Source organism: Myiozetetes cayanensis, unplaced genomic scaffold (genome assembly GCF_022539395.1).
Source record: "Myiozetetes cayanensis isolate MyiCay16 unplaced genomic scaffold, myiCay2020 scf1, whole genome shotgun sequence".
NCBI classification, from domain to species: Eukaryota; Metazoa; Chordata; class Aves; order Passeriformes; family Tyrannidae; genus Myiozetetes; species Myiozetetes cayanensis.
This window is the reverse complement of record NW_026086604.1, coordinates 130,054,731-130,070,227: the sequence shown is the minus strand read 5'-3', so window position 1 is coordinate 130,070,227 and position 15,497 is coordinate 130,054,731. Positions and strand designations below refer to the sequence as shown.

General features: G+C 38.2%; 1 protein-coding gene across 2 annotated transcripts in view; it reads left to right on the top strand.

Annotated features, from left to right (window-relative positions):
* The window catches only part of FAM171A1 (family with sequence similarity 171 member A1), an 88,191-nt gene that overhangs the window by 53,411 nt on the left and 19,283 nt on the right, over window positions 1-15,497 (top strand). For both annotated transcript variants that reach the window (XM_050328085.1, XM_050328091.1), the window contains 3 exons: window positions 3,399-3,491; window positions 8,504-8,662; window positions 13,647-13,823. In XM_050328085.1, coding sequence (XP_050184042.1) covers window positions 3,399-3,491; window positions 8,504-8,662; window positions 13,647-13,823 — 429 coding nt within the window. The remainder of the gene's footprint in view (window positions 1-3,398; window positions 3,492-8,503; window positions 8,663-13,646; window positions 13,824-15,497) is intronic.

Sequence of the window (15,497 nt, the reverse complement as noted above, 5' to 3'; positions counted from 1 at the left end):
AACTGTGGGCATATTAATTCAAATGTTGAAATGATAATCACGAGCAGGGAGTAGGTGTGAAAGCTATAGGATGGTAATGTATAAAGTACTGCAGCAGAACTTTGCCAAAGGATCAGGATTCTCCCATCACAATCAATATGCAGTAGTTATAGCCTTATGCTGAAAAGCTGTGCAGCCACTGAACTTGTGGTATTGTAATAACTTCAAGAAGTAAGAATCAAGGGGTTTCTGTTTTCATAATTTGGCAAAAATGAACTTTTCTTATATTAACCAAAATAATTACTAACTCTTTACCACTTAAGCAGGAGGATGATTTATTTACATTGAGATAAATGGTAGGAGGAAAAGATTAAGATCTCTCTTTCCATTAAAATATTTATCAGCAGAGCCATGACTCCACTTATTAACAGTTGATTAATTTAACATCACTTGAGTTGTTGAAGTGTTCGTGATGGAAGCTGTGTTCATCAGTCTGCTCGTAACCATGCATAGATTTTTCTTTGTAAATAATTTGGAAGAAAACATTTGTGATGGGTAATACTTATTTAAAAAGACACTTCTTTGGGACTAGTGTGCGCAGTGAAGAGAGGGCAGTTGCTGAGACAGCACAATTCAGACTAACTTGTTGGGTCAGTGTCGTGGTTTAACTCCAGACATCAGCTAAGTACCAGGCTCCTGCTCGCCCCCACCCAGCCTCGGTGTGTGGGGAGTAGAATCATAAAAGGGTGAAAACCATGGGTTGATATAAGAACAGTTTAATAATTGAAATAAAGTAAAATTTTGTAATAATAATGAGAAGAGACATAACAAAAAGAGAGTGAGGAGTAAAACAAGTGATGCACAATATAATTGCCCAGCCCGTTTCTGAGCAGCAATTGACCCTTCCCAGACAACTCTCCCCAGCTTATATACTGGCCAGGACCTTCTGTGGTGTGGAGTATCCCTTTGTCCAGTTTGGATCAGCTGTCCTGGCTGTGCTCCCTCCCAACTTCTTGTGCAGCTCCTCACTGGCAAAACATGGAGAACTGCAAAGTCCTAGACTTAGGGTAAGCACTACTCAGCGACAACTGAAACATCGGTGTGCTGTCAATGTTATTGTCATACTGAATCCAACTCACTGTATTTTACCAGCTGCAGAGAAGAAACTAACCCAGCTAACCCAGGACAGTCAGGCAAAGGAAAGCAATGGTATTTTTGGGAGGGGAGAGCTCATCTGGAATAGTTTAGCTGTAAAAATAAGGTAAAAACTGAGAAGGTGGAGTATAGTATTTCAGGACTTGTCCTTGGTGCAGCCACTCAGGGAAATGTGTGTCCACTTCTGGATCCACACTTCAAGGAAAATGTTTAAAACTGCAGTTTTATCAGGAGTGATTAAAAGATTGGAAGGTATGGCTTACAGGGAAAGACTTTAAAGTGCTTAATTTATTTTGTTCCCTAGAGAGAAGGTTCATAGGGTAATTTGATCATAGTCCATCAATACCCTCATAGAGAACAGGAAACTGGTAAGAGAGAATTCTTCTGTCTAGAGGGCTTGTGTAAAAAGATCAAATGGCTGGAAATCTAATCTCAATAAATTTTGATGGGTAAAGAGGCACATAGTTTAGCCACCCTCCTAATTATTCACTAGAACACTGATGTTGTGGTGTGTTCTTCACTACTGGACACCTGTGAAAGAAATTTGGATAGTTTTTGTACCACATGTTTTCAAGTTTATGTACAGCTATTGAATCTAAAGCAGTAATTAAGTCAGGGAAGTTATACAGGAATAAGGCTGGATCATCACTGTCATCCTTCTGGCCTTAAAAATGATGTCTTTTGGTCTTTGTCATGCTGAGAAATGATTGTGCAGAAAAACCCAAGGGAAGTTTACAAGTTATATATTCATTATAGTCTGGCGTATGTGGAAGATGTTGGCATAGTTTATTGTATTGAGCTCCCCAGGGTGTCTAAATTATATTAGCTTTCTTCATACAAATTAAGTTACTGGAGTAAAGACAAACAAATTTTGTAATTGTGTGGCTTTTGTGCTACTTACACTAGGCTGTCTTACTTATGTTGCCTGATGTGTAGATCTGTTTACATGTAGGGTGTTGGAAAGAAAATTCTCAGCTGTACTTACAATAACTTATTTTAGTTTATTTTAATGTTCATTTGCATTGTTAAGACCATCTTTTAGGTGGTGGTTCTTATCAGTGTGTTTCTCCTAGTTTCTTCTCCTTTCTCCTTTAACTTCTCCTGACCACAAAAATTTCCAATCCCTAAAAAGAGAATTTATTTCTTAAAACAGAAAAACAGCAGTCTCCCTTTTGGTAGCTGACATCTATAGTGGCTCTTGGATTAAGTAATACATTTTAATTTAGAGGAAATTGATGAAGTTCCAGAAAATCAGAAGAGTTTGCACTGTTCTTCTACCAGAACTAACTGGTTCTGGGAGTGTCTTCCTCAGCTTGTGGTCACTTCAGACTGGGATGAGTACTTTCCAGGTGCAAATGTAGGATGCTGACCAGTGAACAAAAATTACTAGTCTGCATTAGTCTTCTCCTTCTGTCTTTGAAAGCCATGGGTGGACTGTAGTCAGTCATTCTCCTGTACTGTTTTCATGGATGGGGGAATCAGGTGTGCTCGGTGGCTAATTCCTTCCAGATTTCTGGTCTTTTGGGTCTGAAGAACTCGGCATGAAATTATATCCTGTTTTTCACTCTGCAAAGATGTGTTTGCATATAGACACAGCCCCCTGTAAGAAATGTCAGTACCCAGTGGAAAGGGAGGTCCTTACAGGCAGACTTCTTGCAGGAAATATCATTTATTTGTCCCTTTTCGCACCGCTGGGAGGATGACAGTAGTTCTGCTGTATATATAGCACTTCTCTGGTGTAGGTGGTGACTCAGTAAGGACATGCTGTATTTTAAAGCAAATTATTCAGACTTATTCATCATGCTTTGCCTTTCTGTATGACTTACGTAAGCATCTCAAAGTACTTAAAAGTTAGGTTTCATTAAAATCTTTCTGAGGTAAGAAGTATAGTCATTGTACAGAAAAATAAATCAGCCAGACTGAGTTAGTGTTTCTCTTCTCTTTAGGAAATGGCATTTCTTTCTGTGGAGCTGGGAATTGCTCCATGAAACCCTGCTTTACACTGCGCTCTTCTGTGCTTTGAGCTACCATGCAGAATGTGCAGAGGCAAAGCGTAGAACGTGTTGTTTAGTTCAATAATAATTGCCCTGGCAATGTAACTGTTTGGTTTAGAAAATGTGTGTGGTTTCTCTCATGTATACAATATGATTTTAATAGTCTGTGTGGCCTGCTTTTGCAAAAATGTAGAAGAAAGTAAGTGCTGTTGTTGGGTTATGTTTATAAGAATTCAAATATGTCCCACTTAAACCACTTCTCTCCCACAGTGTTCTCTTCACTGAGCCTCGGCCTTCTTCCTGAACGCTCAGCTACTCTGATGGTCTATGACGATGTAGTCCAGATAGTCTCAGGATTTCAAGGTATGCTGGCTTTTGGAAGTTGGAATTGAAATCTGAGGGGCACTAAACAAAAAGCCTGACAGCCTGATACTTTCTGAGCTCTGGCCTGCGGGTGAGGCTGGCATTCTGTGGGGAGTTCTGAGTTCCCTGAGGAATGCTTTTCTGTGGGATGGTTTTACTGAATTAATAGCTGAATTCATCCCTAACTGCTGTGACTAGAGAATTCAAGTTACATGCTAATAAAGGAGTTGGGACTTTAGTGTGCTATTTGAGAGGTAGAGATTAAATTTCGTACACTATCTGTTGGATGTTTTTTCATGTAGCCTCATTTAACCATCCTTACAGTAGACATTTTCTGATGTTCTTATTGTCTAAGAATATTTTTTTGTTCCATTTTGTTTCTTTCTTCCTAGTGTGAATGACTTAGAAATTTTGGGCACAGAAAAACCGAAAATTTATTGTATCTGCATTGTTGTATACCCTGTATAAACTTGTTTTTCTTACATATTTCCTTGGACTTCTTATCAGACTGCAATTATACTCACATAGTACAGGATGAAACTCGCTGTTTTAGAGAAATAAAGTTTGAAAAACTTCTTTGTAAGGCCAAACTCAGATGTTAAAGCAACTTTAGTATCAGTCAGATGAACAGTGTTTTCTGAACTGCACAGTAAAGAGCAAAATATTCATCTGACTTAGGGATCCGACCTAAAATAATCTAACTGATGTGATAGCTGAGGTTAACAAAAGAACAGAAGCTTTAAAAGATACCTTGATGAACTAGAACAAGGGGACCTCCTTTCTGTGAGCACTCTTATTGTGCATAAATGGTGTCTTATTCACGTGTCTTATGCTTACCATCATTTTAAACTCTACTGGGTAGTTAATAAACAAGAGAATACTGCCCTCAATAATATTCCAAGATAACCCTGTTTTATCTGTGGGAATATAATACAATTACGCCTTCCTGACATATTTTTTTACATTTAGAAACCATCCAGACACAATAGGCTTTTCATTAATGATAGCACTAGATGTGGCTGGAGCTGAAAAAGCATTAAACAAATTAGGTAGCTGATGGAATGCTCAGAAGGAGCTGGAGAACAGCACAGCTGCTGTACATATATTCTGCAATTTGAGAGCTGACATTGTCTAATGGGATAAATTAGATGGACGGTGAACTGTGTTGAACCACAAGGGATTCCATTAGGCAAAACATGAAACGTTGTTTACCAACAGCATTCTACTATCATGATGTATTAAATACTCTTATTCTTATGCAAATGTGTTAATGTTATACAATTAACTGAAAAAGAACAGTATTTTCATGTTTACAGCTTCCTTCAAAAAATAGGTGATACTTTTAGAGGACTAGAGGGACATTAATAGCTGAATGAGACTCATAAATATTTTCCACGTAATCTTGCTCCCTTTAGTGAATTGATCCAGTGTGTTCCCAAAATATTTAAATTTGAATAATATAACTGGTTCTATTGGGATAGTAGAGAAAGAGGAAGAAGGTGGTACCTAGGGTGTTCTAAGGGTTGGGATTTGAACACTCAGCCTTGCCTAGTAAAATCTATTTTATAGGTCCAGTCCACACTTCTTTTCTTGGGAATTCTCTTGTAATGAAGCCTAAATGAAAGACAGCCTAGACATTGTTCCAGTATTTGAATGGAGCCTCTCTAGTCTTGATCCAAAATCCTTGTGACCTAGTTTTTCTCTGTTATTTCTCCAATTTGCTTCCCAGTAACCTCGTGCTGCTTCAAAAGAGCTGATCAGGAATTACCTTAATGCAAAAATGAGAGCAAACCAGAACTCATTATACCAGGAACAGGCTGGGAACACTGGTGTTTGAAGCACCAGTCAAAGGGAAAGAATGGCCTGTCTTAGTACAGTAAGTTACCAATTGCATTTGAATAATTAATCAAGCAAGCAACTTATTATGCAATTGAGAAGTTTGTCTGAATTGATGCAGGCAGCTTCATTTTCGTGATGGCATTACAGTCCACTTCTGTGCTCTGTCAGTAATTGTGAGGGATGGAGCTTGCCAGCCACTGGGTCATTTAAGTTATTTAATACCAGCACAGTGATGAGCTGAACTTCAGCATTCAGTGAATGGGAGCTGTATGGGGACCCTCTGTCTGCCTCTGACCTATAAGACATCAGACATAATGAATTAGTGAGACTTAACATTTTACTTCACATGGATTAAAGCTCAAATGCTGGTGTTGTGCCACATGTCACACATCCAGCATGACAAGAGGTGCCTTACAGGGACTCCTTGAGGTTACATCTTCACTGTGCACTGGCAAACTGGAGCTGACAGCATTTGAATCATGGCTGATATGTTGACAGTAGGATGTTTGAAGAAGATCAGTGCTCACCAGTCCTTTACCTCATGGCACTAACCAGGTGGAAAAAGCTCACATGCCCATTTTAGACTTGAATGTGTTTGGGTGTTATAAGTAAAAAATAGGTATCTTTGGTAATAGAAGCAATACTAATAATCCACTCCCAGTGATAAGTGATGACTTGTTGACAAATACTCTGTCTGGTCAGCACAGGTTTCTCCCGTTTACCACTTCTAATTCCCTCAATAAATCTATCCCCAATCATATGCCCTGAAGTCCACTATGACCTCTGGTAAAGGAGTACATGGGATTATCTTCTAGCAGGGTGGTGAGAGAAGGTGAAAGCTTTAGTAGCTCCTTCCCTCACTAGCCTTTCACTGGTGGCTCCCAGTCTTCTGCCCCTTTGAGGTCTCTTGCCAGGTGTGGGGAGAGCCAACTGAGGAGCCGAGGGGAGAGTCAGGGTGAGTGACAGGTTTTGGGTGAATGTCAGTAGGAAGGAGTTTGTTAATCTAGGTTGTGTTAACTGCTCTGCGCTGATTTATTGTATGTGTGTGCTGTTTCTTCACCCTTAAAGCTTGTATCCAGGTTGATTGCTGTGCATGTTTCCTGCCAGGTTTGGGGCTTAGACATAAGAACACTCTTTGCTGACTGTAGGGTTCAAGGCCATTGATGTTGTCTTCCTGAGTCCTCCTTGCCTACTTAAAGTTTGGCAGCTCATGGCTCTCCCAGTACTAAAACCCAACCATTTTTTCTAGTAGAAAACCTATAAACTATTGTATTACAGACTCAACAGTTAACTTTGTTTTTAATTTTTCATTAGTTGGTATCTTTGGAAATATAATGCCACTTCCTGGCGACTTGAATAATGCATCTTAACCAGAGATTTAGACAGCAGAAAATCCTAAAATTTTACATTAAACTGTTAGTGATAATCCTAATACCAGTTTCTTTGTTGAATTTTTTTTCCTGTTTTGTTACTGTAGATGTTTATCCCCATGGGCCTTAGGAGTCTGCTCTGCAGTGCAGTTGGAGGTTTCCAAGTACCTGAGCCGATCTGTCCCTGAGGTACAGCCAAACTGCTACAGCAGTTCAGAGTACTCAGGAGATGAGTCTTTTCTGAGTTCGTTGCAACCAATTTATTTAATGTTTTATATTGTTTTCCGCTTAAGTCTGGAAATTGGATAAGGGAGATTTCTTCCCATGTCACATAGGTCCTGTTTAATGACTCTTTTAAACACTTTGGATGCTACCAGTCTTGAGAGCTTGCTGTAAACACTTAAAAGTTTCAGAAATTAAAAAATAAAAGTGACTTTATAGCTTTTTCTTGCAGCTTTCTTTATAGCTTTTTCTTGTCATCAAAGAAATGACAGCTAAACAATGATCAGCTCTTTGGAGGTACTTACTCCCCTGCACAAAAATTTTATGGGCCAACACAGAGGTTTTTCTGTTGAGTTTTATGTTTTCTCATAGCTAGAGTTCCTGCTAGAAAATTATGCAAGAACATATTTCAGTCTCTAGGTTAATGACACTGGCAGTTATAAAGCTTAGGAGCGAGTCAAGCTCTTTATTCTTTCTCACAGTGAAGCTACATGTAACCTAAAAGTGCTGCCAGAGACTAACAGGGGAAAAGATGCAGAAATATATTGACTTGACATCTTTGAATCGCATAGTCAAATGTGAATTAAGAAAAAAACTGCTTGCCTCTTGATTTTGTGCTGTGTGGGAAGTGTTCTGTGAGTATGCAAAATGAGCTCTGGAGAATACAAAAGCTTTTGATTTAAAAATTAATTTGCATGTTGTGCACACGAACTTGCAGATGGAGTCTTGCTGTGTGTTGCGAAACACTATTAATGGGGAGTATCCTTTGAAAAAAACTACTGATTTTATAAACTGGGATTTAAATGAGACATGAAATGCCATAGTACATGAAACGGTCTTAAATCATGTTTCTGCAGACCCTTCAATTAACACCTAGTGATCTTTAAAGAAACATTAACACTATACAAGACAGAGGAAAAGAGAAATCTTACATTCCAAGTAATCTGGTTCTATTTACAAGTGTTCTTTGCATGAGAAAACATGGAAAATCTTTTTCACTTAAGGTTTATCAAGTGAATCTTTTCTTCCAGTGATTTAAATAGAGTGGCTGGTTTCAGTTCTACAGATAGTTATCATGGCCAAAGTTTTGTAAAAACTAAACACAGAAATTACACAAGTTAATTGAGACTGCAGGTAGAATTGTCTCTTAGAAAATAATTTTAAAGAGTATAAACTACATTTATCTTGCTATTTCAGGAAAAACAAAATTTAAACAAATATGGTGAACTGGATGCTTTTGCAAGCTATCACATGCCCTACCTCTAAACTTAGTTTTAGTTACAGTTATTAAAAGAAGCATGTAATGAAATTGGAGGTGATCTGGGCAAATAATATAGTCAGAAAAGCTTCTGACATTAGAATACACTTTTGTTCTGTAATACTTGTGAAGAAATAATAGCAACTTCAAAATAAATGTAAAAATACTGGTTTTCCCTCTTTTTCATAATAGCCTTCTAACGTCTCTGTCCTTCCCAAACTACTGCAATTTATAATGAAAAGAAATGTACAAGTTATTCCATAAATATGAACAGCTAAATATTCTGCCCACCTTGGATATAAAGTCACTTTTAATATTTTCAGGTGCACGGACTCAGCCACAAGTTCACTTTCAGAGAAGATCTGTGAAATTACCAGAGAACACCACCTACAGTGACTTGACAGCATATCTGACTGCAGCCAGTTCACCCTGGGAAGTGGACAGTTTCCCTTATTTGCAGGGATTAGATGGAAATGGAACAGGTAACCCATTAACTCTGGTTTTGCTCTGATTTCATATTGGTTCAGGCCTTGACTTTTGGTCATATAATTTTTCCATTCCCCATTCCAGCAAGCAGTCTTTTAAATTTGGGTAACATGAGGAGTTCGAATGCCCTACCAAAATGTTGTTTCAATGAGCAAGAGGGCGTGGTCAGCTATCCCTTAAATGGGGTCACTGAATAGCAAATATGGCAAGGAGCAAAAATAGCAAGGAGAAAACTCCTTGGCCTTGGGAGATCAGGAAGGTTGGTTACACTTATAATTCAGAGCTGAGTCTCCAAATGTGCACATACAAGATTCAAGATAATGTGTAGGAACAAGAGAGAATTTAATCTCTTTTTCTAAAAATAAATGAAACACCTATATATCAAGGATTTAATACTGTGTTGTTTCAGTGGCCTTGTTGATACTTTTGAACCTAGCTTCCAGCCCAGATGTGCAAATTTGTCTAACACCAAAGGGAAAACAATGAAAATTCATAGTAGAAACACAACTCCTCTTAAATTCAAAGTTATGATTCATTTCTATGACTGCCACTGTTTGTTATTCTTCCACTTTTCATTCAGTCTTGATTGAAATATTTGGTGCTTTCTAGGTAAGAGAAAAATAGCAGAATCAGGCACAAAAGCCTTCAAATTCTTAAAATGCTGGTGTGAAAAGGAGAATAATGTTTTCTCTGTGCCCTTATTGGGTTAGAAAGATATCAGTGGCCGTGAAGTGTAGCAAGAGAGATTCAGGCCAGTGCTTAGGAAAACCTTGCTATGGTGAGGATAGTTTAAGCTGTAGAATCAATTGCTTGAGGGTGTTGGACAGAGTTAGTGACTTGTGAGGATGGCACAGGCATAACTGAGTCTGCTTTGAAGCAGGCTGAGTATTCCCTTGAGGTCTCTCCCTGCTGTTTCTCAGGATGCATTTACTTGTGATGTGTTGATCTAAGTGACTTTGAATGCTAGGTCGTCTGTGTAAACGGTATCTTGCTAGCTTCTCCCTTCTTCCCTTTGTACAAATCTGCATATCTCCTTTTCTATTATAACAAGAAATGTGTCTGGTACCTTACCCCAGTCCTTCTGTCTGCTCCAGTGATTACATCTCATCCTATCTCATTCTATCTCTCTGTCATTTTCCTATTCTCATCTTCCACCTTCAATTTTCTCTGACTTTTCATAGTCAGACGTGATCAAATATCTCTTTTTTAAAATGAAGGAATGTGTTTGATCTCATTCGTCTACTTCCTCATCTCCTTTTTTGCTATCTCTAAACCAACTGAACAAACTGTTGACAATGTGTGTGGGATTCCTCTTTCCCAAATCTTTCCTTAGTATTCTGCAACCCATTCTTGCATTTTTTTAGTGAGCACAAGTCTTGCCAAGGCTTCAGGCAATTCCATCTCATGGGAACAGCAGAATCAGGACATTATCTTTCTCCTGTTTTACCCTCTATCCCCCTATAAAACACATAAGTGCACCCTTGGCTTTTTAGTCTTCTGTATGCTTACATAACAAAAACTTTTTTACTTGAGCATAGGGATTCTGGATTTGACTTTTAGCCTTCAAGTAAAAGTATATCACAAAAAACCAAAATATTGCCAAAGAAATGGAGTTTAAGAGATTGAGAAGTACCTTGTCTTCTGAATACTGTAATATTCTGTATAAAAATTCTGTAAAAAAAAAAATACAGACTACAAATGCAAGATATTGTAATATGCACTGTAATATAGGTAAAATGTCCTCTGTCTTTAGTAGAAGTTTCTCTTGATGTGGAAACATGACACTTTAAAACTCTAAAGTTGGATTGACTTTCTATGCCTGTTATCTCCAAGTAATTGGTAAAGACTTTGCCTGGAAAACTTCAGAAGGAATAAAAAATTAGGTTAATACCTGCTGAGGATTTTTTAATATTTCTGTTTTCAAGAGGGAAAAAAAGGTACAAATTTTAGAATTCTAAAAAAACTTAGCATTAATTTTAATGAGAAATTTGGGAATTTGGCAGAACACTGCTCTTCCCTCTCTCCCACTTCTCCTTCTCCCCCAGTTACTCCTCTATTCTTTCACAATTTCTTTACGTATCTGTAGAGTTTTTGAGAGCTCCCTTCATTTGTTTCAAACAGATCAGTTCTGCAGGCTAGTATTTGTCCAGAGTGACTTTATAGTAGTTTTAGCTAAAACCTATTCTCTATGATTTCAACAATTATCATAAAATCCCAACTGGGTGTTGAATGAGTAATATGGAGCAGTGAAAATGTAATGCATGAATCAGCATGTTCTAAAAATAAAAATGTGAAGAATTTCATTGCAAGTAGTGACAAACCTGTGTAGTGTTAGGTTATTGTTTATATTAATCATCAATTGGAGAGCTGTAGAATGATTTCACAAAATCTTGTCCTTTTAACCCAACTAAACAAAACTTTCCATCGTCTGTATCAGTGGACCAAGCTGTCTAATAACCATTACTCCTCCTGCTTTTGTAGGCTGCTTGTTTCTTCATAAAGACTCATGTCTAAAGTGACAGTGGATTCTCCTCTGATTATTTTTAGAGCTCTTTACAGGTCACCAGATGTCAAAAATGACAAGAAATAAATGAGAGCTGACATTTATTGAAGTCCATTCCCATTTAATCTGTGTGTGTGCTTATCAATTCTATAGGATGTGGGAGTTTCATAAGCATTGATTTTCATTTGCCTTCAAAACAGAAAAGAGAAACATTTTATCTTTTTAATGAGCACTAACATACTGTACAAGGTGGCAAACTGAAGAATTATTTCTTCTTGCTAGAGATCAGTGGATTTCAGAAATTTTTTCGTTTTGTACTATAACTTGTTCAGCCCAGTACTGAGCAAAGTGTCAGTGCATCATAAGTAAAAAAGATGCATTGAGATTTTTTCTGTGACTGCAAAGTCATTGTTACAGACACATGCTGTATCAAGACAGTAATAAAACAAAAATTCAAAACTTTTAATATCTAAAAATATGGAAAGTATAAAGCATCATTTAATCTTTTATACTAATCAAAAATCTGAAGTTATACCTTTTTCCAGTTGGAATTTGCATGCACCAGAACATGGTCACCTTAAAATGCTTAGCTAAAGGAATTAATTTCTCTGATACCAGCCTGAGAACCTTAGTGGTCCAAGTCCTGGGGACAAGCATCAATTTGACAAAAGTTAAAGGTGGGTGGCAGAGGCAGTGTATCGAACAATCAGGAATAAAGGAACAACTTTTCCCTCACCATTTTGTTCCTCTGTCTTGCTGTTTCATATTCTAAGGTGTTAAGGGGATGATGTTGTGAACCACTGGAGCCTGCAATATACAGATGCACGTGGGCAGGCTGGCAACCTTCTCTTATGCCCTAGCTGAATTTTCAAACCTCGTGTTTCTGTTTTCAGTCTGTTAGCTCTGTGCTCTCTTAGATGGCCATCTTCACAGAGCCTGTTTTCTCAGTTCTCCAGTCCCTCTGTAAGATAAGCATCTGCATCTCTGTTCACAGCAGTGTGTGTGTCCCTTGCATGTCAGCTGTGCAACACTGACACTCACCTGGAAACCTGGGGAAAGTGTGTGTCAGAGTAGATGCTTTAGTAAATAAGCCACATGCAAAGTTCCTTATGGTTATTTTCCATTTTCAGTTTGGCACCTCTTGCAAAATCCAAGGAATTTAAAATTTGGAGGAGTTTTGTCACCTTTTTTCCCTTCCCTTTACCATTCCCCATCCCTTCCTTTCCTGGTGATGTCTTAACTTCGGTGAGCTATTACTCAGAGACATCAAATTTAATAAAGGCCATGCCTTGATACTTACTCACTATTATGAGAAATCATAAAGGTCTCACTGCTTTTCCACCATTCCACCATAAGTACACCATAAGTGTACTTATCCCAATGAATACTGTCACTGAGATGCAGCATGTTCCTGAGAACCCCTTGTTGTGCCACCACTGCTGGGTGTGAATGTGCTCTCACAGACAGTTTATGCAATGTAGGGCACCAGGGTTACAGCAGGGGCAGTACCCCACCTCTGCCAGCCAGGCACCCTCTTCCTCCTCTCTGATCAGCCCCTCAGCAGGACAAGCAGCTGCAGAGCCCCTGGAGTCAGCACAATGGAGGCAGCAGGGATGGTGCTCTTAGCAGCCATGTGGGCCTTTGGGGCTCAAGCCCCTTGAAAAACTGGAAGCTCCATATCTTCCAATTAAAACCACTCCCACTATTGCCTTGAGCTCCAAATCTCCTTGGTTTTAAACCTCAAGTTTGGGTTTTTTTCACCTGAGTACATAGATACATCTGTGGTATTTATCCCTGTCATTGATTCATTTGGTTAAATGATTATAACGCTTTTTAAAATCATGTTGTCATTAAGTAACATTCAATGGCATGCAGTTTAAACATGAAGAATAATTATAGTCTTACATAGATAAGATAACATTGTATATCCTAATAATCCATTTATTCATTGCAGTTGGTTCATTGCAGTGAAAGACCGAAGGAAATGCAGCCTGTCATTCTTAAACACTTGACCAATCATCCTTCCAGTGCCACTGTTTCTTTGGGTGTTTGTTAGTTATGATACATGCATGTGAGGCTGTAATAAAGACTTGTAAGATAATTTGGCTTTGTCATGATTATGGCTGTGATACTCATACAGATTTATTTAAGATTAATTAAGATAAGAAAATATATGCAGGAGATTTTTACATTGTAGTTTTCTTGTCTTCGAGTTTTTCCCAAAATTAAGTGAAAACCAGACCCATATACATCTTTCTTGGAGCTTGTGGTTTGTGGTTTTTTTGGCAGGGGGAGGGTTGTTTGTTGCCTGGTTGGTTGGTTGGTTTGTTGGTTGTTTTTTTGTAAGGCAGGGAGGATTGCTGCTATACCATCCCTTGAGAATTATGTTGAAGCACTATTGTGGTGTTGAACCACATGGGTCTATCTTAAATTCTGGTACCGTCTGTAGTCACAGTGTCCATTCCCTCTCTCGGTAGGAAACAGCACTAGGTATGACCTCACCCCTGTCACTGCCGTCAGCGTCCATCTCCTCAGCAGCGATGGGACCCCCATCCCTGTGAATGGCCCCATCTATGTAACAGTGCCTCTGCCAACAAACAGCAACTTGAAACACAATGCACACGTCCCAGCATGGAGGTTTGACCAAAAATTTGGTAGGTAACGTCTCATTGTGGTTCCCTAGATGGCTTCACTTCTCTGAATCTAGTGTCTCACTGCGTTTATTATGTTAATATAGCAAAGTCTTCGCTGGAGTGTATAGAAATCTGTTTTCTGTCTAAAAGAAGTGAAGACAGAGTTTTACTTATCAAGTAATATATATCCAAATACTTGACTAGCGTTGTGTGCCACTTTTAGACAGATTTTTTTGGTAAATGTACCATTTTGCAATTATTAAATATTTTATTTAAAAACTATCTTGAGAGAACTGGATTGCACCCACAGACTGAGAAGCAGAGAGACTTATTCGCTACGGCATTAAATTGGAAGTCTGGAGAAAGGGAAACTTGCCTTATCTTTGCCAGCAGCCAGCTATCTGACCTTGGGTCCGTCTCTTGTCTTGAGCTCTGTTTCCTGCCTGTCAGATAGGAAACATAGTACTGACTTCTTTTGTAAATCACTTTGAGATTGACTAATACTATCAAGGAAGGTACATGTAAATAAATAAAAAAAAATTTAAATGTAAATAAAAGAATTTTAAAAAAGAAAAAAGCAACAAGGAAAAATCATTAAATACTTTAAAAGGACAGAATGACTAATCAATAAAATCTGTAAAATGCACTGTTCTTTATATTGCAGAATATTGTTTACCATTGTGAACAGGAGTTTTCCCAGAAATAGTAGTTTAGGCTCTCTTTTTTTTTTATTTATTTTCTTTATTTTGTTGCTAGCTGGTATACTGTACTGGCCTTCTTTACAGCTTCAAAGTTTAAAGAATTAAGGAGTGCATAAGTTTGTCCTGGTGATCCCCCTTCAGTTGTTGCACTATGTTTTCTGAAGTATGTACCAGAGGATTGTTAAGAAAAAGAAGAGTGGAAGGTGAGAAAGGTAAATGCTGTGAGTGAGGAAGAGAGAAAGAAAAAGGAGCCAGAAATATGGATCTGTATAGACAATTGCTGGCTTTGTCCCTGTAAGACAAGTGTTTTGAGCCATTTGACGATCACATCCAGAAGCAGAGCAATGAGCACGAAAGCAGCATGTTGGAGGAAGGGAGGAAGAGAGAGGTGAAGAGGAAAATAATGTTTTTGCTTCCTTCCTCCCTCTACTGAAAAAGGTAATGTATGCCTATGAATCTTTTACCAGAAGCTGGCTGTATTAGAGAGTAAAGCAGTAGGATTTAATGAAAAGTAAATGTGAATATTATATAAAATGAAATAGTAGAAAAGAGTGCAGTGAATGGGTTTGAGGTTTCCCTTAACTGTGGAAATTACACTTTTCTTGTGCTGTCCTGGCAGCAAGTTTCACTACATTCTTCCTGAAACTGATTTTGATTTGTGATTCTAGAAACCATTTTGTTTTCCCTTGTTCAAAAAAGGACAAAGAAGACTGACTCACATTTACTTTCCTCAGAAGAAGCAGTCGTTCCCCAATCCTTCCTGTCTGCTCTAGAGCTTCAGCCTGCCTTACTGCTAGTTGCTCATTGCTAGTAAAATGTTTCTGATTTTGATTATGGAGCTTTCTCATTTATGGCCAAATTTTCATGTCCCTTCAGTGAGGTCACAAAAACTCTTTCTTAGTATGGAAAATGATTTTTACTTTTGTCTATAAAGAGCTAGTTACCCTGTCATGTGCAGTATATATTAGTATAGATCAGTATAGCTTAGTTAATG